The 23,889-nt window shown below is 42.9% G+C and overlaps 1 protein-coding gene and 1 pseudogene across 1 annotated transcript in view; both read right to left on the reverse strand.

The window, feature by feature from the left end:
• Positions 1 to 237: 237 nt before the first annotated feature.
• LOC133096441 (ADP-ribosylation factor 1-like) lies at positions 238 to 770 on the reverse strand (annotated as a pseudogene).
• Positions 771 to 6,841: 6,071 nt separating this feature from the next.
• The window catches only part of RBM28 (RNA binding motif protein 28), a 29,544-nt gene continuing 12,496 nt past the window's right edge, over positions 6,842 to 23,889 (reverse strand). Inside the window, exons 11-19 of the mRNA XM_061198024.1 lie at positions 21,262 to 21,335; positions 20,331 to 20,466; positions 19,286 to 19,350; positions 17,340 to 17,498; positions 15,309 to 15,458; positions 14,920 to 14,994; positions 11,141 to 11,400; positions 10,470 to 10,569; positions 6,842 to 8,389 (exon numbers count right to left, since the gene is read on the reverse strand). Coding sequence (XP_061054007.1) covers positions 8,255 to 8,389; positions 10,470 to 10,569; positions 11,141 to 11,400; positions 14,920 to 14,994; positions 15,309 to 15,458; positions 17,340 to 17,498; positions 19,286 to 19,350; positions 20,331 to 20,466; positions 21,262 to 21,335 — 1,154 coding nt within the window. The 3' untranslated portion in view covers positions 6,842 to 8,254. The remainder of the gene's footprint in view (positions 8,390 to 10,469; positions 10,570 to 11,140; positions 11,401 to 14,919; positions 14,995 to 15,308; positions 15,459 to 17,339; positions 17,499 to 19,285; positions 19,351 to 20,330; positions 20,467 to 21,261; positions 21,336 to 23,889) is intronic.

A 23,889-nucleotide genomic window follows, 5' to 3' on the forward strand; every position in this document is an offset into this window, starting at 1 on the left:
AAAGCTGAGTAATATTGCATAGGAGTACCAGAAACTGCCTCATTGGAAACAAAAACTATTTACATTAGATAAAAACCCAGTTGCAGGCTGCGTCTGCACATTTACAGCATGGTGAAGCACACTGTGACCGACCATGGAGGCAGCTTCTGGCACTCACACCCCAGGGGCACGTTTGCCACATGAGAGTAAAGCGAGGGTAGAAGGAGGGAGTGAGAGGGGAGGAGAGAAGAGTACCTCTCACTTCTGGTTCCAGGGCTGATTGGACAGCCAGTCCGGTTCCTCATATAGCCCGTCCCCGCTGGTGGCACAGGTGGCCTGAATGTACCAGCTCCTGTGGCTCAGGGAGTGCAGCCCGAGCTTGTCTGTGATCTCAGCTGCATTCACGGCATTGGGGAGGTCCTGTTTGTTAGCACACACGAGCAGAACGGCGTCCCTGAGATCGTCTCCTGCCAGCACCCTCATAAGCGCCTCTCGGGCCTCATTCACACGCTCTCTGTCCTTGCTGTCAACCACGAAGATGAGAGCTTGTGTGCTCTGGAAGTAGTGGCGCCACAGAGGCCGGATCGTGTCCTGGCCGCCCACACAGTGAAGCTGATGTGCTTGTATTCCACAGTCTCCACGTTGAAGCCTGTAGCGGGAACGGTGGTCACGATTTCACCCAGCTTCAGTTTGTACAGGATGGTGGTGTTTCCCGCAGCATCTAGGCCCACCATGGGAATGCTCATTTCTTTTTTGCTAGAAAGGCCCTTGAAGAGGTTTGCAAAGATATGCCCCACGCTGTAGACCCGTGGGAGCGACACTGGCCAGAGAAACCCTGGGCGGCCGCAGCGCAGCTGCTGCTCAGAGGCAGCGGCTGGTTTCGCTCTACGAGAAGTTTTAAAATGTTTCACTGCCATCCGAAGACCACGTGAGGATGAAAATGTCCTTCCTTTTCTTATGTAATGTGAAAAAGAGAAACCTTTCTTTACCCTAAAAACACTTGGTGTACCTGGCAAAAAGCGGTTTCAAATAAAAGTTCCATAAAAGGCCCCAGAGATAGAGCCCTGGGCCAGGTCGGAGCCCTGCCCTGGTCCTAGCTCAGCGGCCAAGGGATCCTAGGAGTGTCATCCTGTTTCCATCAGCTGTGAGACTAGGGTGGGGACAATTGCCCCTCAATGATCTAAGCCAGGATTGTTGTGAAGATCACCTTAGATGATAGGAAGGCCCTGCCCAGCCAGGCTTCATGAGAAAAGAGCGATGTCCAAACCCAGCGGCCCCCAACGGGGCACCATGATCACAATGCTGCAAAACTGGATTGAAAACCTGTCACAGCCAGACCACCTTCCCTCAGGTAAGCTTCATCCACTTCTCAAATGACCAGGCTGTCGCCACCCTGCCTGGGAAGGATCAGGAAGGGAAATGAGAAGGGGAGAGATGTTTTTCTTCATTCTGTCTCTCCCATCCTGAGAAAAGCTTCAAGCCAGGAGGGGATGGAGGAGCCCACCATCCCTCCCCACTACTCACCCTCATGGGTCTCGGCTCCCCTTTCCCATGGGGTGGACGGCCCCAGGAATCCCAGGCTGAAGTTGATTGGCAGCCCCTCAGCCCTGCCTTTGCCCACACTCCGCTATTTTGATCCAGAGGCCATGGCTGTGGCTCTGCCCCTCTCGACAGCCATGGGTTCTTCTAGGCCACAACATCGTGGAGCTGGTGACAGGCAGGGCAAAGGAAGCCCACACTCCTTCAGGGAACTGTCTTTTGTGCAAAGGGGGAAACAGAGGCCCTGAGGGGGGCAGGCCAGGTGGCAGCGGAGATCAGATGAGGACAGAGCACTGGCCCAGGTGTCAAAAGACCTGGGCTTGTATCCCAGCCTCATCCCGTGCCATCTTCCTTGTCTGGGCCTCAATTTGCCATGTCTCTGAAAGAGATCGTGGTCTCTGACCTGCGTAACACATAAGGTGGGTCTGGGGTCTGATCTGACGAGGGAGGTTGCTTTCGGACTTCCAGCGGACCCCGCTGGCTTGGAAGGAGCCAGAGCACTCTGCCTCTAAGTTGCTGCTCCTTTCATTCGTGGCGTTACCCACCTCTGAAGTAACACAGGCCTACTTTGCTCCCTAGGGCCCTGTGGCGGAGCTGGTAGCAGCGCCATGAGGGCTGGACAAATTCACATACTCTGGCAACTGATGGCCACCACACTACTGGAGGAAGGATGTTTGTTGGGGTGCTTTTAAAAGAATATTATCTATAATTCTGACACCAATTACAATTTTGCATCCAACCCCAATGTGTGTGTTTTTCCCCACACTAAGCAATTCTCCAACTGGGTGTTCTACATTCCAACTCAATGCTGACACTACCTACTTGGAGATGGTGTCAGATTTCACAGGTTAAGGGCTGGGTCCCCCACGACTGACCCCCACCCCCCAAATTCAGAAGCCAACCACAAGTTCAGGTTGTTACCTGTGCTTCTGACCAATCAGAGGTTCCAGCGACACCCTCCTAATTTGCTAGAGCAGCTCACAGAACCCAGAGGAACATTTTACTTACTAGATTACCAGTTAACTATGAAAGGATATAACTCAGGAACAGCCAGATGGAAGAGATGCACAGGGCAAAGTATGGAGAAAGGGCAGGGAGCTTCCATGTTCTCTCCAAGTGAGTTACTCTCCCCAGATCTCCTTCCACGTGCTCACCAACCCGGAAGCTCTCGGAACCCTGTTCTTTCGGGTTTTTGTGGAGGCTTCCTCAAATAGGTGTGATTGATTAAATCATTGGCCACTGATGACTGAACTCAATCTCTAGCCCCTTTCCCTGCATGGGAGATGGGGTGGGGGGCCAGGAGGGCCATAAGTTCCAACCCTCTAATCACTAGGTTGGCTCCACTGGCATCCTTAGGGGCTTTCCAAAAATCACCTTAACATAACAAAAGAGACCTCTATTACTCTCTGCACAGGAAATTCCAAGGGCTTTAGGAGCTCTGTTCCAGGAACAGGGACAAAGACCATATATATATTTCTTATTGTAAATCACAATATTACATTATCTTATAAGAAGGGTGCATCTAAATCCCGTCCTTTCATTGCAAGTAGTATAGGAACAATGTTCTGGACTTCTTCCTCCATCTGAGGTGCCAACTGCCATGATAGGGTCTTCCCCAGTGCGGGCTAGAATACAAAGCATCTTTCCTGCAGTAGCTTCCAAAGGGAAAACCTCATCAAAAGCCCAGTATTTGAGTATCTTTTGGTTGAAAAGTGCATGCAGACAGTGGAGTGTCAGACCCAGGAGAGAGGAGAGGGAAAAATGGAGAGAAGTTGAGAGTGAGAAGGCAACACTTGAGAATCAGCTGCTTACTAGGGTTTTTGCACATACAGCCTTTAACGTCCAGCCCTGTGCATAAGGGCTGGGAGTCCCTTGGGCAGAGGGGGACAGGAATGCGATGGGTTCCGGCCACAAGGCAGATTAAGCAATATCTGAGGGGAGTTGCTGGTAGACTGAGGCCCAGACAGTAGTGCAGGGAAAATGAAAAGAAAAGGAGTGACAGGGACTGACATTAACTGAGCACCTACTATGAGGAACGAGGCTGAACTAGAAAGAAAAAAGAAAATACATTAAATGATAGGCTGGGGAGAGTTCACTGCAGCAGGTGACTGTCTGCTACACCCCTCATCTTCATCATCCTCAACAGCCAATCACTAAGGACACCATCGGCCACGCCCTGGGGCTGGGATTGCCATCACGGGGCTCCATCTACTTGCGGAGGTAAGATCTAAAGAAATGACAAGTAAGCCACAGTCGCATATGCTGTCAAGTGAGTAGACGTCAACCAGAAAGTGTCAGGGACCAAGGGAGGGACCACAATGCCCTGGGTTGGATGAGGTTCCCAGGGAGAAATGCTGGATAGCACGTGAGTGGAGAGGGACAAATTGGTGTGGACAAGGCACAGCAAAAAGAACACAGGTGGTGTGCTCAAGGGATTGTGACCAGCAGTTTATTATTCTTTTTCTATCACTTTGTATTTTGGGGCCCTTTCACATACATCACCTCAGGAAATGACTCTGTTGTCCTTCACAAACGCAGCTCCCTGGACCAGATGGTCTTCTGTTCCAGTGAGTTCAGTGGAATTAAACGAACTCCTACTATGTGTAAATCATTGTTAAGTATTGCAGGGTACATAGAAAAGTGTAAAATATAGTCCCTGCCCTCAAGGACAGAAAGGATTTTCCTTCCATCAAACGGCCAGGGAAGGAGATTCCGGGATGACTCTGCAGCAGTGAAGTATTCGTCTGACAAAAGGCAGCAGGCTCTGGGCAGCGTGGACGAGCCTAAGGAAAACTGGATTTGCCATCTATCAAGATGCTCCATTTGGGGGTTGTCCAAAAGGTACTCTGGTGACTCTGCAGTTTCCTCCTCAGAATTGGTTACCAGGCTCAATCAGTCTGTGTCCTTCACATTCTTCCCACTATATTAATTCATAAGCACAGAAGCCTGTCTGCAGCCAAACACCAGTTCAGAATCAAAAGCTAAAGTAACTGCAGATGTACCTATAACTCATCCATGTCTAGACCACTGAATAACACCCCAATCAATGAGCAGTCTCAGACTCTGCAATTAATCCTGGAAAGGACGAGACATCAGGACAAGAAAGAAAGAACCAAAATAAGACAATGCATGCATGTAACTTCTAAATCGGTCAACCTTGGGCAAAGGGAGGTCTGGAAATTTTCACTCTGCCTGAGAGAATCAAAGCAGCCTCATCCTGGCCCTTTAAGCGCCAGTTTGGACTGAGTGAGAGAAAGCACAGTTGAGCATCATCTGAGACAAACTGAAATACAAACTTATCCTGGGCATCTTCAGTCTGATGATGTGGCTACTACCATGATGGAGCAATCCATGGAGAAGTTTCAGGAACTTTCCAAGTTGGGTGGGCAGAGTTGCCACTTATATGACAGAATTGCCAGATGCCTGTCAGTCACTTCTCAAAAAGTTGAGTGGGAGGAATATTAAGCAAAGAACTAGCTACATGGATCAGCCAGAGGGCCTATGACTGAAGATTCTGGGTGGCCAGCACTCACAGAGGCATATTTGACCTCCTGCTTCCTCAGATGACTGAATATTAAATACATGGTGAGAAGGGGATCTCTGGAACCTTGAGGTTCTGCACTCTGATTTTTAGCTGGAAAACCTCTTTTCAAGGCAAAAACATAGCAAAGGACATTTGGAAGTATTTCAAAGAACCAATTCACATGCACTAACTTTGTAACAGAGGAAGCTGCAGATCTCACTTCAAGACAGCTGAAGCAGAATCCTCGCTGCAGGTGAAGTCTAGAGCAAGGGACTATACACCCTGGATCAAAGCAGAGTCTTCAAAACTACCAAGTCTCCCATCTACCCCCCTCCACACCCCCCCACCAAAAAAGCAAAGAAACAGCCAGCACACAATCTTAAGACTCTTTATTTAAAATAAGTATCTCTGAGTCAGGCTGCTGTATAACCAAGCAGGAAAATCTACTGAAACTTGACAGTTTTGATCAATGGCCTTCAGTCTTGGATGTTAATGAAATGTTTGTTATTGTTGTTTTTTAACCAAGCGGTCTGTAACTCCACTTTCATGTTTAATTCAGAAAACTCCATTTCATGAAACATCAGGCTCTGAAGTGAAGAAATGAGCATGATTCTCCTTGCATCAATACTCCCGAGGCAAGCGTTAAGAAGCTGCCCAGATAACCCATGGTGAGGTGTCCCAGAGGAGGACACCATACAAGCAATCTGGTTGTTGAGAAAGTGGATGATTCATCTTATTACTTTTTTAGAGAACTGTGCAGTGTGTGTACTTTTAAACTGTATTGTAAATCACACATTAATTTGTTCCACATAGGAACGCCTTCACTGAGAATCATTACACTTTTTCAGGTCAACATTCTTTAAACATTATTTTAGCTTGTTTTATGTTATTAACTAGTTAATTATTACTATTGCAAATGACCTTATATTCTCTTTCTTAAAGGTATGAAGTGAGCGGATACTGGCCAAATAATTTATACACATAGGTATTTGGCTATGTTTGTATCAATTAATATAAAAACCATAAAATATACCCATTTTAAAATCGTACCTTGTAAACCTTTAGAAATAAATGTTACATAAAAAATAATTTACTCCTGTGCTTACCTTCTTTATAGGTAAGAAGACAGACCAAATTTACATTTTCTTTGTCCTTTTTCTTTAAAAGTATAGATTTATTTATTACATTGACTGCAGAATTACATTTTCTCTTGTCTCTTTTCACTGACAAAACTGATACGGGTTCTGGCACACTATCCAGTTCAGAAATATTCTTGAGTAATAAATTGAAGACAACATTAAATATGAATTCACCAAAACTGCCTCTGTGATTTAGTTCAATGCAAATCCTTTATGTATGCAGATTATATAATCCAATTTGCTATTTTTCTTTTGCATCTTTAAGCTTTCTAAATAGTTTCAAAAGTAAACTATCAGACATAAGATAATTTTTTGCAAAATTATATTCACAAATAACCATATGCTGAAAGTTATATATTAAAGAGCGACTTTTTAAATGACAATGATACTAGTATGTGGATTTTTAAATATGCGTAAAAAAAGGAGTTTTAATGGGCAAAAATTAGCAGCTTAAATAGTAATGGGATGAACAATAATTTTGAGGTTTAAGTTTTGTTTTCCTTGGGATTCTTATTATATAGTTGTATCTTAAATATAGATTTAAGAAATTTAGAAAACATATGACATCATTATATGATAAAGTATATGGAGAAATGCAAAATTGTCATTGTAACGTTCAGCAATATATATTTTTTTAATTTAGTGATTCAAACATCATTTAATAAAATAAAATAAAGGCAAAAAAGAAAGAAAAGAACTGTGCAGTAACTTTTCGAGCAGTTGAATGATGTTTTAAACATACTGGGCTGCTATACCTGTCAGAAGAAAAATCTGGATCTAAGAAAATCTGGCAAAGCTATCTGAAATGAACCCCAATTTTTATCTATCCTAAATGTTAAGATTATTTTTAAATGTTAATTTATAGATATTTGTACACTACGGGAAAAAGTGTCTGGTGAGCAGACAGCTGGCCAAGGGAAAACAGATCAGAGGCCAGGCAGGCTGTGGATCTTCTATTTACACCTTTAATAAAGTGCCTGACTCCCTCACAGAGTACAGGCCATCCTAGGGTTGATGGGTTGCCAAGCTGCTGCCAGAACATTTCGAACTCCCCAAGTCGCACTGTCTCAAGGTAACTCTGGAGATACAGCCTCTGTCCTTTAGTTCTCTCCAAAAGGTTTCAGTATTTTCATGGTCTCTCTTTTACCCATCTTTAAACCAATTAAGGGCATTTTTGAGCATTCATTGGTTTCCCAAGATACTGCAATGAAATAGCCATATCCCTAGGTCAGCAATGGTTCTGAAGAAAGCATCACTTATTATGGCACCAGACTGGACTGGGGAATTAACAGCTTTGTGCTGTATTTCCAACTCTTTCTCTGGCCATGCTCACTGCTCTCTCCACCACCCACTACCTCTCTTGAGTCCTCAGGAGGAGGTGCTGGAAGAGAGGAAATGCAGGTTAGCACCACCCAGGCTAGTGTCTGTGGGCCACTGCCAACTGATTTCTAGTTAACTACCAACAATTACCCACTCATTTGGCAAACAATTTTCAGGTGTTGCTCCTGGCCAGGCCCCATGCCCTCAATTACTTTCCAAGTTTCTCCCACCCTCAAAGATTAGGTTGGAAATCATGTTTCTCTGCTCTTTCTTAATCGATTCCTGCAGTATGTAGGACTACATGCCTGAATTAGAGTTAGGAATATCAAAAACGTTTATAAATAATAAAGGATTCCCATATATTAGAAAGGAGAGTCTGTTATTCAAAAAGCCACAAAATCTCTCATTTAGAGAAGACACTTAACAAAATATACATCTTAAAAATTCAGCAGTCAAGAATGCTTTTTATAATTGTTCCCATTTGAGCAACAAAGAATTAAAATGGATAAGAATTATAAGCACAACTTCACACAAAATATGCAAGAAGCATCACCATGTTTTTCTGAGATTCCTCTTTGTGGTTATCTAACCACACACGAGGGAGGGACCAAAGTTCAGATGTGCCCCAGTCGCAGTGCCCCAAAGTGGCAATGCACTCAAGGAGTTTCCTTCCCTCAGTAAATGACATGGGTGAGGAGGGGAGGCTTTACCAAGAAGCACACAATCCAGCTTCTTACCCAGTCTGCTACCATCATCAACTGTCAAACCATTTGCTCCTCTTTGCAAGAGGAGCTCCTTTAGAAGGTCCCAATAACTTCTGCTTATATTGTTCGACCAGCTGGTTGAAGCGAATTTCTGTCTTGTTTCCCTTAGCTTTCTTCCTAGGTACCTACAAATGAAAGGTAAGGAAACATAAGATAATCAGTTTCAAGTATTAAGTATTACCTTACCCTTAGGCCAGCCAAGGGAGAAAGTAGGTTCAGAGATCCTGTCCACCACAAGAGGGACTTCCAGACAGTGACCCCGCAAGAATCATCCATTGGTAAGAAATCAGACCAGGAGTGCCTAAGAGAAGGGCCCCACTAAAATACTGTGTTTCAAAGGCCTCTCCCCCTTCAATTCCCAAATGTTCAAACGAATCTCCTCCAAGATGAGTCAGCCCCAAGTCTGGATGGTCTTGCTTGTTGCCCTTACCCTCACCAAGAATTACAGGGTTTCAAAGAGAGCTCTATAAGATAGTCTGATGGGTCAGAGGCTTCCCAGAGACACAGATTTCTGAGTAGGATGAGAAGCTAATGCTTTTGTACCCTTTAAAGAAAGGAACTAGGCAAGGAAAAAAAGAAAATTTGACTTCAAATGATCAAGAATGCAGGACTACCACTTTCTATTAAGAACTAGGGCTCCTTGGAAGCTAATGCCAGGGTTGACGAAGAAATAGATAAGTTGGGACATCCGGTTGTACTAGAAAGTAAGGACACTATCAAAGACAGGGTCATGTCAGAAGGATTCAGGAGTCAACCTGAAGGGGCTTCTGCTGGCCTCAGATGGGACAAGAATAATGACTGCATCTGACTGAAACACATCAAGTACATAAAAACTCAGGAATTCACAATACTAAAAAAAATCTTACTGGTCATCAGAGGAGGTTGGTAGGGCAACAACTCATTACTTTGGAAACTGATAAAAGGAAAAAAACAAAATCAAGCATTTACCCTGCCTTTCCTACACAAATGATATTTCATGGGAACCAAACAGTTGACAAGGGAAGATTCTTTTTTCTAGAATTCTTCTTAAAAAACACAAAAGCATTGATAAAATTAGAAAATTACCATTCTGCAACTCGTATTGAATTATGGATCTAGATAGCAATCATCAGTGGGTGCTAAGACCCTTAGGTGGGAGGCTGATGGGGGACTTTACAAATGGAGGGATAAGGTAGACAATTCCTAAACTTACTGATGAATCACAGCATCACTAAAAATGGGGCACCCAGACACTACGCATCTTATGGTGCAATGCAACAGAAAGCACACAGCACCACCTATGAAATACTCTCGCCAAGAAAACTGAACTTGAATCTAATCAAGCCTCTAGATCTAACAACCAGTTTGTAGGCAACATGGGGTGTTAGAGGAACAAGTTAAATGACAGCACAAGGAAGAAAGCATCTAAATTCAAAATGTAATACATTCTAAGGCTAAGGACCTGGCTTATCCAACAAATTAACTGCATGGAAAAAAGCGGGGTGGATGTAAGGAAGACTGGATATTATAGGGGAAAAAAAAGATTTAAGAGATTTAAAAACGAAGTATAAGGAATTCCCTGGCGGTCCAGTGGTTAGGATTCTGCGCTTTCACTGCCGTGCCCCAGGTTCAAAACCTGGTCGGGGAACTAAGATCCCACAAGCTGCAGGGCATGGCCAAAAAAAAATTCCGAGTATAACATGTGGACTTTGTTTGGAACCTGATTCATACTAACCAACTTAAAAAATGTATTTTTGAGGCAACTGGGAACGTTTTAATACGGGTTACATATTAGCTATTAAGAGCTTCTTATTAATTTCATTAGATGTGATGATGGCATAATATGTGTTTGTGTATATGTGTGTTTAAGGCCTTATCAGCTCGAGATGAATTCTGAGGTATTTTTCTGAGCAATACACCTCATTTCCACGAGGCACATTTACAAGTGAAGTAGAATTCGCTTTAATATATTCACAGGGTGGTGTGGGGTGGAGGGGTAGGTAAAACAAGATAATTGTTGAAGCAGGGTAACCAATACATGGGGTTCGTTTTATTTTTCTCCCCACTTTTAGGACCGTGTACCTCCACATCCTCTAAAAAGCTGCAATCCTGTACATAACTGCAATCTAGAAGCCCTTTCCTTTTGCACAACTAATCACGGCACAAGCGGCTGCCGACCCCAGCAGAGCTGTGCCATGCCGAAGCCTCAGGGCCTACAGAACTTACCTGCTTGGAAGATAATTTCTGCTTCTCTTGCTTCCAGTGGTTTATCTGGGGGTTTGGCTTCTTGGGAGGGAGAGGCTTCATTTTGCCTTTGTCCCGTAACCTGAAACAATATGGTCAAGTGTTCCTCCTCTAATTGGGACCCCTGAGATTTTTCTCAGCCCAAAAGATAAAATGCCTTTTCTTACACTGGCTCTTTCTAAGCCCATGAGAAATCATGCTAAAAAGGGATACTGCAACAGAATGCCCTATGGCTCAACATCTGTATACTTGTCTTTTTGTTTTGGCTTAAAACCTCAAGGGAATCTCAAAAACCCTCATATACTTAACAAAAATTTTGTCAAGATCGACTTCTGTTGACAGCACTAATCTGTTGTCCCAAACAGAAACCTCAAGTAGATGGGCCTCAGCTGACAGAGACCGCCATCAGGACAGAAGGAAGCTCTTCAAAAGAGGAGAAAAATCGCATGAAAGCCCGCACTGGAAGGCTCCTCTGAGGCCCCCTCTGCCGGTCCTGTTCCGGCCTCCATTTGGTCCAAGAGTGACTCTGCGGGTGTAGAGATACTTCACGCGGGACTGGCGCACGCTGAGCTTCCCTTTCATCCAAACAAAGCCACAAAGAGGAAAAAGGGCGAAACAAAACAAACCCTCTGAGCCGCCATCCTGCATCTCACCTGATTTTGGGGCCTCGGTGTGAGGGGAGCACCAGGACCTTTCTTCTCTTCTTCCCATCAGACAGCTCCACGCGCTCCACTTCGGCCTTGGTCTGGAAGCCCGTCCATGGGACAGACCCTGCCTTCTCCTCCTGCTCCACGGGGGCCTTGCTTTCTTGATGCATGTGGTTCTGAGCTGTTTTCTGTTGCTGTTTTTTTCCAAGCTCTGGTTGTTCTTGCTGGGGCTGCTCACCAGTTGCCGACTTGGATTTCACTTTTTGCTATATAAGACAAGAGAATGCCATTTAGTTACTGGGTGAGGTTTATTTGCTGGAAATACTCAGAAGAGGAATGAGCTGGTGAGAGAAGGGGAATTCTTCCCCCAAACAGTTAGAGACTATAGGAAAGTGAATGCAAGTAGTTCACAGGCCCTGAAATAGTAACAGATGGTTACTGGGTGGGGGACACAAAACAACCATTTCCCTTTCCACATGCAGAAATAGGGGAAAAGTACAGGTATGTCCAAAAGGCAAAAGCCAGTAGAAAATAGGCCAGTAGCATGGGACAATTACCAAAGGTGTAACAAATGTATAATGGGAATGAGAAGAAAGAAGAGAAATATTTGAAGTAATAAGAGCTAAGGATTTCCAAACTTAAGGACAGACACTAAACCACAGATCCAGGAAGCTCAGCCAAAAACCAAACAGGATATTAAAAAAAATGAAAAAGGGCTTCCCTGGTGGCGCAGTGGTTGAGAATCTGCCTGCCAATGCAGGGGACACGGGTTTGAGCCCTGGTCTGGGAAGATCCCACATGCCACGGAACAACTGGGCCCGTGAGCCACAATTACTGAGCCTGCGCGTCTGGAGCCTGTGCTCCGCAACAAGAGAGGCCGCGATAGTGAGAGGCCCGCGCACCGCGATGAAGAATGGCCCCCGCTTGCCACAACTAGAGAAAGCCCTCACACAGAAATGAAGACCCAACACAGCCATAAAAATAAATAAAAAATAAATAAATTAAAAAAAAAACTTGCTTCCTTTTTAAAAAAAAGAAAAAGAAAAAAGTACATCTAGATATCATATCAAACAACAGAAAATCAAGGAGAAAATCTTGAAAGAAGCCAGAGGTAGGGAAAATACATTACCTACAGAGGAACAAAGTTAAGATTACATTGGATTAAAAAAAAAAGATTACATTGGATTTCCCTTCAGAAACCATATAAGCAAGAAGAGAATAGAATGAAATATTTAAAGTTTGGGGGAAAAAAATCACCAACTTAGAATTCTTTACCCGTGTAATTATCCTTCAAAAGTGAAGGAAAGGGGCTTCCCTGGTGGCGCAGTGGTTGAGAATCTGCCTGCCAGTGCAGTGGACACGGGTTCGAGCCCTGGTCTGGGAAGATCCCACATGCCGCGAAGCAACTAGGCCCGTGAGCCACAACTACTGAGCCTGCGCATCTGGAGCCTGTGCTCCGCAACAAGAGAGGCCACGATAGTGAGAGGCCCACGCACCGCGATGAAGAGTGGCCCCCACTTGCCGCAACTAGAGAAAGCCCTCGCACAGAAATGAAGACCCAACACAGCCATAAATAAATAAATAAATTTAAAAAAAAAAAAAAAGTGAAGGAAAAACAAAAACTTTCTCAGACAAACAAAAATTAAAGAAATCTGGGAATTCCCTGGCAGTCCATGGTTAGGACTCAGTGCTCTCACTGCCAGGGGCCCGGGTTCGAGCCCTCACTGGGGAACTAGGATCCCACAATACGCACAGTGAGGCCAAAAAAAAAAAAAACTTTAAAGAAATTTATCACTGGTAGACCTGCCTTGCAAGAAATACTAAATGAATGTATTAAGGGAGGGGAAATGACAGGTCAGAAACTCGAATCCACATAGAGAAAGGAAAAACATTAAAGAAAAGATAAATGAAATGGAGATAAGGAAAAGATGACATGAGAAGGAAGACATAAAGTATGTTACAGATTTATTTTGCACTGAAGTGGGGGAAGAAAAAGAAGATTCATGTGAAATTAATGTAGTAATAATGATGTTATTTTGTCCTTTTCACCTCAGAAATCTAGATAGGCACACTGACACAACAAAGATCTATTATATGCCTCTTATGTGCCAGTCTCTAAGTGGTAAGGGTACAGATGGACAGAATGAAGTGTCTACCTTTTAGCACTCACAGCCCGGTGGAGAAAAGAGACATCCACAAAGTAAAAAACTAAAAAAAAGTTTAAGGAACTTCATGTAGTACAAGTAATAAAGTCTTATCTCTTTTGAGAGAGGTGGGGAAATGCTACTTGTGGAATATGAGTATGGAAACTGAGTAGAAGTATCCTTGAGTCAGGGGAGAGGAACACTTTTACACAGAAAGATCAGTATGTACATAAGTGTAGGCAACAAATCAGGCAACCTGAATTTTTTTTTAAGCCAGTAGCTACAGAATCACCTCTGACTTAGGCAGTAAATAATTCTATAACTACAATAATAAAGCTGCCTTGAATAATAACCAGAACTCAGGTTTTTCCAACCCGGGGCCATTGTATTAACCACTGATACTGCTCCTCTAAAAGTCATGCTCAGGGCTTCCCTGGTGGAGCAGTGGTTAAGAATCCGCCTGCCAATGCAGGGGACACGGGTTCGAGCCCTGGTCCGGGAAGATCCCACATGCTGTGGAGGAACTAAGCCCGTGCGTCACAACTACTGAGCCTGCACTCTAAAGCCCGCGAGCCACAACCACTGAGACCACGTGCCACAACTACTGAAGCCCGCGCACCTAGAGCCTGTGCTCCGCAATATAAAAAGCCACCGCAATGAGAAGCCCGCGCACTGCAACAAAGAGTAGCCCCTGCTCGGCGCAACTAGAGAAAACCCGTGTGCAGCAACGAAGACCCAACGCAGCAAAAATAAATAAATAAATAAATTTATAAAAGTCATGCTCATGATATACACCATAAAGACACCAAAACACTGCAAATGTTTGGTATATACGCAAGTTAAGGTATAATATCAATGAGATCTGTAAGAGTTATGGTGTCAAGAATAACCTGGCCTTCTATGTCCTGCGGCAAGATGGGTAAGAGAATGAATACTGATTGTGTGCTGACTGTGTAGTATGCGAGACAACTTACACGCGTTACCTCATTTAATCCTCATCAACCATATAACATAGATGATGTTAATCCTATTTTTACAAACTAGAAACTGAAGCTGAGAGAGGTAATAACTTGCCAAGGAACTCAGAAAGGGGCAGAGCCTGAGTTTGAACATGAATATTCTTGTTCCCAAAGTCCCTGTTCTTTCCTCTATACTACACTAGATTAAAAACAGTACTAAAACTATCAGGCATCACACTTCTGGAGCCATCTAAGAAGAAAACAGAATTATGGAAGAGATAGCTGAAATCTACAGGTAATGTAAAGCTTAACCTTGGCTATTAATTTTGACACGTACCATCACCAAACACTGCAGTACAAGCACTGCTGATTGGTAATAACATCAGTCTGATTCTCCTCTCTCCTTCCTCCCCGTTCTGTGGAGCTATCACAAGCCAGGCCAGCAGAAGAGAGATGGCCTGCAGAGTTCTAGGGAACTAAGAGTAAAGGGTAACAAAGAACCTAACGAGGAAGAGACCTACTTTAAGGGGGCAGAACCACAAACTGAACAAAACAGGAGTTTAAATATGGTCTGAAAAAAAAAGTTGTTTTAACTGAACTGTACACTTAAAAATAGTAAAGTTTATGTATATACTACTACCATTTAAAAAACAAAGACAGAAAAAACATTTCAGTTCTGTACCAGGCTGCGCTGGATCCTCAGTTCCTTTATTTTAAGTTTCCTTCGATCTTCCAAAGAGAACTCCACTATTGGTCTCTGTGGCAGAAGGGGACAGAAAGTCATTCATTAGATTTCTTAATCTCTGCATGCAATGAGCTGAGATATCGTCCCACCACTACCCTCTTTCTTGCAAGTCAGAGGATGCTGCTCACTTCACTCTACTTAAATGCAAGGGGCCAGTTCTGCAAGCAGTCTATCCAGTTTAGTGTTCCTTCTAATCATCTTATCACCTGAATCACTGATCACTCCTCCAACGCCTTGCCACTCTTACCCACCATACAAACGTCAGAGGGTTTTCCACAAATGGCCCTCAGAGGAACATGTCCCCCCCCCCACAGGATGAGGCTCACCTTCTGAGGCCCAAAGATTTCTGGATTGTTGTTGATGTGGCGTAGGGCTGCCAGGGCATGCTCGTGCTCCTGGAACTCTGCAAAGGCATAGCCCAAGGACTGACCGTTAATTTTCCCATGAGCTCCTTTAAGGCCTCGCATTACCCGACACTACGAGTAGAACAAGAATAAGAATCAGTAATTAGAGGATAAAGATCCTTAACAGCTTCAACAAGAAATCAGGTTATTGGAACAGTTTTCATATATGTCACCATCACAAGAGTTTTATTGGGATAGCACTTATGAATGTCTGTTTTATTAGAATACACCTACGGAGAGCACAAAACAAGTTAAACAGATATTTTCTTGCTTTCTAAGAGCTTACAGACATCAACACAGACCCACAAATAAGCATGTAAATAAAATAAACTTCCCAAGGAAAAATTATAATAGCTAACTGTTGACATGACAATACACATAAGCTGAGAGGTACATGGTACTTGAGGTTGTATAAATTAGCACTGAGGCTAAAAAGCCGTCTGTGGATCTCCTCACTGAAGAAACCACTCAGAAAGGAAATTACTGAAGAAGGGAAGGATAAGGGCCTGATGGCTTTAGATAAGAAAGACAATTCAGGTATGGGGAAGATCCTGCCCAACATATAGCCTCAGAAATACAGGAAGGAGCTTCAGCTGTCTTTGCTCAGAGCTCAGATCCTCTCTGGCGTGATTTTTCCCTAAATCCTTAAGCTGTAACTGGCATCCTGGGGCACCGAGGAACAGTAGGATATTTTGGGAAAACTGATTGTTTACATGCTTTTACTCCTGGAAGCTGTAGTTGTCATGTAACAGAGAAGTCTAGGTATTGGGTACACATGGATGCTGCATTTGGTGAGTGTCCGGTATCTACTCTGTGCCTAGAACTGTGCCATGTACGGTAGGATAATCAAGAAAGCAAAAAATGAGGCTCCTATCCTCAAGAGGCTTACTATCTTACTGAGACACGATATTTACACATATGAAAGAATTAAAGAGAAAATTCAATATAATGCAAATATTGTAAAACACATACATTTCTCTAAATGATGGCAGGTGTTAAATGTGCAGATTCTTACTAAGTATTGTGGATGTTAATGAGAAATTACACAACTCACCCCTATGCCAGTAACAGCTGAACAGTTACCAAGTTTTACCAAGAGTGGTGTCGGCTACGTGCTGACATGTTCATATTCTCTCCTGGAATTCCCTGAACACCAATACCTTACATTTTGAAGAGGATTTCCAGGAGTAGGAAAATAGTTTACGGTGATGAATCAGAGCAAAGCAGATTCATAATATTGGCTAGGTTACTTATTCAATAAACACTAATCAAGAGATGACTATGTGCCAGGTATTATGCCAAGAACTGGGAACAACGAGATAACGCCTGCTCTCCAAGAGCTCAGCCTGGTGGGGAGGAATGACTGGCAGACCATCACAGGACATGTAGCAGTCAGCACTATGACAGAGGTGCGCAGGGGTGTTGTGGGAGCAGAGGAGAGGTTTCTGTACGCACACAGAGCCTAACCAAGTCTTGGTGTGAATCCAGAGTTTGTCTAACACAACTGCTGAAGACCCGGGTGGCTCCCTATGCTCACCACAGGGCACTGAGGACTCTTACTACAGGGTAAGAGCCTAAATGGTAGTGAAATGCCCTTCTAAAGAGCAAAGCACACAGATTATTTTCTCTGCAAGAAAATTAACCTTACAGCACCTGGTATAATGCTGAGAACACAGCAGGTATTCAATAAATGCTTGCTAAATTAATTCATGAGGGCAGAGACTTCCTCACATTCTGCTGCAATTTGGTCAGATGTGAAAGGCAGTTCTTAGAAGAGGTAAAAAAAAAATTTTCAACCCCAAAAAACCATAAAAATCACCAAACTCAGCCTTGTCTGCTGACAGTGTGTCCAAAAGAAAATCTGTCAATCTGCCAGCACCACAGCCTGAACTAAATACTCGATCTGACCCAGGATGAATACCTAAGTTCCGAGTGGGCAGGGCCAACTCTCACCTCCTTGATGCGCACCCCCTTCTCCCCTCCAGTGGCATTCAGCAGCAGCTTTCTGAGCCGTTTGTCATCCACGGCCTTTGGGAGATTGTGCAGGCACAGCCTGGTCTGGGAGACAAAGATATTCTGGTCCTTGAGTTTCTGATGCTTCAGCAGCTCAAACTGAAAGAACAACAAATTGTTAACAATACGATCCACCCTTTAAAAATATAGGTTCATAATTCTCCAACAGGTAAGAATCATGACCCCTATCCAATAACCACACATCTAGAAAAAAGAAGGGAAACCACCCACCCTGCAGCCTTATGATACTCAGCACAGGGAAAGAAAGGGTCAAGGAAGCAAGATGATGGTGGGGAGGTGATAAGATCATGGGCTCTGGAGTCAGACTGAATTAGAAATCCATCTCTAACTGGAGAAGCTACATAAAATTGTTTAAGCCTCAATAATTTCACCTACAGAGTAGAACTGTAGATCAAAATATAAGATCAATCTTTCAGTACTGATGTGAGGCTGCAATGAGGTAATAAACATAAAATCCCAAGCTCAAACCTGGCCCAGAGCAAATAAAAAATAATACTGTAGTTAACATCTATGCCAAGCCCTTACCTACCCATCAACTCAAACTAATTACTTAGTCCTTCCAAAAGGAAATGGAATTTCTTTAAAGAATTCTTGACAGAATATTGTCTCATCTCAACTCTGCCACCTTGAGGCAAAGAAACGTCAATGGCCATAGAAACAAACTGCATCTAGAGCCTCAACTATGCTGCACAAAGCACTGGTTCCAGGGCAACCTGTCTCTAAAGTGAAAGGATGACATTCTTCTCCTGATTTGTTTGTTAAAATTAGCTCAGTAGAAAAAAGTTTTAAATTAAATTTTTTCTTTTATCAAGTCCCATTCCTGCTGCTTCTTGTTTGGTAAAGGTACTAACAAATCACAAAATAAACAAATACCCTGGAAATGAATATTAAAAGGGCTATTTGAAGAGGTTATCATGCTTAAATTCAACAGTCTAATTTTTCTCCTAGGAAAAACTGTGCCTGCTGTGAATTACAATGTGTATAATCTAGTGAGCTTTTTGCTAGAAAAATTCACTCTAAGGGAGAATTAAATGTGTCACTATCACACTGTGATCAGAAAAGGGCATACAATGCCCTCCAAATAACCATGATTTCCAGATGTTCACTACCAAAAGAAGTTGAGAACACTAGTCTAGAAACTGTACAGAGAAAAGACATGCTGCCTCTTGCTGTCACTATATTCTCATCTCTGTCCATCATCTTCTGCACTTTCAGGTTCCATAGTTAATTCTGTTAATGATCATGCATCTTTACCATTCTAGGCTGGCTTAGCTTTTTGAAAGTAAGCTATATGGGCAAAAGTAAAAATTACCGGAACAAATATTGCCGAGCAGCAAAGGAACTCAATAGTATCAGTTATCAGTGGAAATCCCATAACATAGAGTTTTCCTAAAATGATTTTATAATCTGGAGACACCACCCTCCCCCCGTCAAAACAGACATCTTAACTCTCCCTTCCAAGACCCACATCTACACCTCCTTCCCTACTAACTCTAGCCACCCTGACCTTCCTTTATGTTATTCTGCATTTATACTGACACCTAATTATATACAGCCCGAGCCTCTAGGTATCTACTCCATGATCCAGAAGCATACTATCTGGCAAACGTTTACTGCTGAGCATTAGGAAAATAAAGAATAAGACCCAGTTCTTATAATGGCATATAATGCTGACATGATATTATGTATAATGCTGGGTTAGTTGCTGTTTCACCTGTGTGCTTGTTTTCTAACAACAGTGTAAGCAGCACCTGTGATCAATACTTGCTTGGCTCTTTGATGAGCATCTCTAGCATTCAATTATTATTATTTATGGATTTTATTAAGTCATGCAGAACATGAAGACTGGTGCCTAATCTACTCACTCGTTCTCTTTTGGCCATATCAGCAGCACTCACACCCTCTGCAGCCTTCGTCCCAGCACGAATCACTGCAGAAAGAGGGAAAAAGGCCAAGACATCAGCAAGGGAATTTTCACTGAGCAATAAGAGGAATGTGATTTGAATGATGCAAGCTCTCTGTACAGGGCCCTGAGGACTATGCTGGCCAGGACATAGTGGCATCTGGGTAGGTCCAGAAATAGGCTACAGGGCTAAGTTCTTGTCTATGAGCTGCTCTCAAGGACTAAAACTCTGAACATTTTGTGATTTTGTTCCTCTCCTTCCTTTCCCTCAAAGAGTTTCATGCACATGCCCAAAGTCAGATGGAAAGACCTAGAGGAAGTTCTGGAAATAAGTACATTTTAGGCATCTAGAATGCAAAAATGCTCTACCTAAAACCTGTCCTTGGAATTTCACTGCGCATGTATTTGGGAGCCATTACTAAGCAGTGAGATAAGCCAACCTAGAAAACAGCTACATCGTAACACAGGGCCTAGTCTCAAAGGCTAATGGTCTCCCATTTGCTAGTCCAGGCTGGGCAGCTGTGCAGCAGGTGGCAATATTGTGTGACCTAGAGGAAAGGATTCTTTTGTCTTAATTAAAGCTAATTCCTGATTATCTTTCTGACATTAAGGGAAAGGTACTCAGTGCATATTTAAAATCCATGAGTAATCCAAAAGAGTAATTTTAGTCATAATTTTCAACTTCTTCAGAAAACCTATCAGGAATGATGACAAAAGGCAAAGGTAATTTGAGTTTTTCCTCCCTCTTTGCCCTGCTAATCCTCTGACAAAAAGGTCTAAAGGCAAGCAGGCAGAAAGGAGAACGGGACTCGTTAATCCATGAACTGGGTGAAGCCTTCCGAACAGAAAGCCACATCTACTAAAGTGGATTAACAATATATCACTGTTAAAGAGGATGTAGGGTTTTTAATTTGAAACATGCCCCAAACATACTACTGCCAGGTCACTGTCACAGCAAGGGGCCAGCTACTCAGAAGCCTGGTTCCCATCTCCCTGCCACCACTCACAGCCTTCTCGGGCCAGATAGAGGTTCCGGGTCCCAGTCGGCTTCTTCACCTTCTTTGTCCGGAGCTTTGCAGCCTCATCACGGGTCACTGCCAAGTCAACCTTAAGCTGCCGGCCATCCAGTTTAAGCCCACCACTCTGTAACAGATTGCAACCTCTCTTAAAATTCATGATGAGTAGAAACTAAGCACCTGACAAGGAACACCAAGGAAAGGGAAAACAGCAAACCCCAATTATGCTGTGGAACCCAACCCCCAGGATGTTTTAGCCCAGCTGGTTGCAAGTAGATCACTGAGCCTAACAGTATTTAGCACAGCTGTGCAAAGGCCACATGTTCGTTTGTTTTAAGGGAGCTGATTAGTCCCAAAGTAGGCCCAAATTGAGGAAAATGATCTGTAAACTGGCAAATTTTTAGTATTCTAAAGAAAGCTAATGAAATGGTAGTATTAACTCTACTCAGGAGAATTTAAGAGACAATGGCAATACAGAGTAACTTATCTCAAAACAATTTATACTTGGTTATAGAATACACAGAAAAATTCTCCATCACCTACACACTTTCTCTCTCAAACATTTACTCCACTTCACAGATGGCCTTAATCCCTTCTTGTCCCAGTTTCATGTCATCAGCCTAGGATAGAGACTGACATACAGAGAGTGAACCATAAATAGATTATTATACCTGCTTCCTCACCTGTAAAGTAAGAATAATGATTGTACTTACCTTATATACACCTACAGGGCTGATGTGAGGATTAAATAAAGTAATGCACGTAAAGCTCCGTGCCTAACACACACTACGTGCTCAACAAGTGTTAGCTTTATTATTATTATATCATTGACAATAATAATAAAGCTTTGTGTAAACATCAGATGTTGCCCCTGGGAGCCACTACTGCCTAAGTTACAGAGTAAAGGAAATGTCTTCCTTACCTCGGTATCTGGAGAGGCAGCTTCGAGGCATTTCTGAGCCGCTTCTTGAGTCATGAACTGGGCAAATGCACAACCTGCACAGAGAGACAAAACTAAGTAGATCCCAAACACCCATGGCCCACCAGGAATCCAAAGACAACACTACAAATGGTGGCAGCCTGACACAAAGTGGAGGGGTAGTAGCATCCTTTTGTTTAGTACTACGAGACTTAACTAAGAAGCACTGTGTCAGGCACTGGAGGTTCAAAGACAGGTAAGATAGCACACCTGCTCACAATGAAATTTTATTATTACTTCCTTCATCTTTTCTAAGGCTTCTTAGAAACTTTAGTCTCACCATCCCACTCCTTAATAAGAAATATCCACAAGAAATCTAAAGAAATTCCAGCCTAACATTTAATTCAGCATCACTCTCTGCCATGCCTATTAGAGGACTAAAAAAACAACCACTTAAGCCTGAAATTAAATTACAGATCTCACTGTCATCACAGTCACTGGAAGGCATTATACAAGGACAGATCTAGCTCTTGGAGTAAAAAAAAGTCCCTGGCCTCTATCCCATGAATATAGTGGTGAACCAGAAAGCCGCGAGCTCAACTCTTTTTTGTTTTGTTTTGTTTTCATGAATTCAACTCGACTCATGCTGGAGAATTTCCACACCTTTCACTGGTTAGAGGCAGGGCCAATCAACCCATCCTAATTTTCTGCTCTTGATGAAAAGCAGCTTTTGTAAGAAAAAAAAGTTCACCTTACAGTAAACTCAAAAAAAAAAATTAAGTTCCATAATATTTTGTTAGTATTCCTTTAAACTTTAATTATTCCCTCATATATGAAAATAATGCCATATTTCCTGGAGCTACTGGAGCACTGATCTTTTGCCCCTCTAAGAATGAATGGCAGCAGACTAACTGAAAGGACACCTGTGGCAGGCCAACCCAAGGGTCGCCATCTAGTGAGGTCTTCCCTGCTTCCTCCAGGCAGAGCCAAGTGCCCCCCCCAACCCCCCCACCGGTCCTCCACTCTCATCTCTATTACAGCACTGGTCAGGTGGCATCTTCCCCAAAAGACTTGAATGTCTCTGGAAGAGGGGCCATGTTTCTTGGCTGTTTCTACATTTGTAGCACCTACCATAATGTTCAGCATTAGTAGATACTCAATAGGAAGAAACAAGTAATATAGAAAGAAATATGGGGGAAAAATGTTTCTAACAGGCACATTAGCCTGTTTGTCCAATATGAAGAAAATAGGATGAGTTCTTCTCTCTGAATGGGTAAGAATTTTACCATTGGAATTTCCAGGGTAACTACTGGGTTAAATCCTACCACCTTCCTAAAAGTCTTCAGACAATACTTAGCCCTTCCAGGCAGCAAAATAACACGCTGACAACGATGAGGTACAGGAGGAGGTTGTGTGAGGAGGCAGAAAAAGTGCCAGAAAATTTTAATATGAGCTCAGGAAAGACAATGCATTATGAAAAAAAAATAATGGAAACTATGCCTATTAAGACCATTAACTCTCAGCTAACATTAACAGACCAAGAAAGAGACTGAGCAAGTCAACTACAGACTCCATTCTGAAAATGTCAACCCAATACACTACCGCACCCAGAAAGAGACAAAAGAGATCATCAAAGTCAAGCAATATCCTACAGTACTTGTAACATTTTATGCAATCCTAGTTGCCCATTTTCAGAAAAATATACTAGAAATGGAGACGGTCCAAGAAGCATAATTGAATATCAGAGCTGAATGCACGTTAAGTGATTAGTTGAGCCCACTCGTTTTACAGATAAGAAACTGAAGCCCACAGTGGTTAAATGATTGCCAAAAATCACCCAGCCAGTCTATGGTTTAGCTGGGATTAGATCCCTAATCTCCAGGAAGCAGTTCAGTTTTCTTTCCATTATACTACCTCATTTACATCCTTCACAGCTGAGTAAAAACCAAAAATGATCAAGTTTCATCAAACTGGAAAATAAGAAGGTTCAGAATGGAGGCAATTAATCCATAGATAGGCTCCAGAGAGCCCCCAAACAGTCAGAAATGGCATTTTTCTGAGGACAGGGTTCAGAGTTTTTGCTAGATCTCAAAGGAATCAAGAACCAGAATGAATTAAGAATTCACTGCTTTAGTAGAACGACTGCAGTTGATAAAATCAAAGATTATGAATGGGTTGAAAAGGTGCTTACCTAACAACAGTATATTAGAATGAGGAGTGGTCAACCTTTAAAGCTCAAAAGAAATAGCTTTAGGGGGAAAAAAAAAAAAAACTAAGGCAGCACTCCTGCTACATAGTTTTCCTTCTGACTGTTGCCACTGCAACAAAGTTTCTGTCAGTTTCCATCTCGAACAAAAGCAACTGAAAAATATCCCAGCAATTTCAAGCAATGTGGAATGATTAATACAGGTGAGATGCTATCACATCTGAAATTCAAAGAACAACAAATGAAATTCATTACCCTAAAGTAAATAAGCAAGAGCTTAAAAAGCTGAGACAAAATTATGGCTGGCAGCACCATTACAGATGCTGAGTTTGACATCATGGAAGACAACCTCAGAATGTCCTTGGTGCTTCTATGGATCACAGAAACTTGGATAATGGTGGACCCCTCAGAATGGCACACATTAT

The sequence above is a fragment of the Eubalaena glacialis genome, chromosome 8 (genome assembly GCF_028564815.1).
Source record: "Eubalaena glacialis isolate mEubGla1 chromosome 8, mEubGla1.1.hap2.+ XY, whole genome shotgun sequence".
NCBI lineage: Eukaryota > Metazoa > Chordata > Mammalia > Artiodactyla > Balaenidae > Eubalaena > Eubalaena glacialis.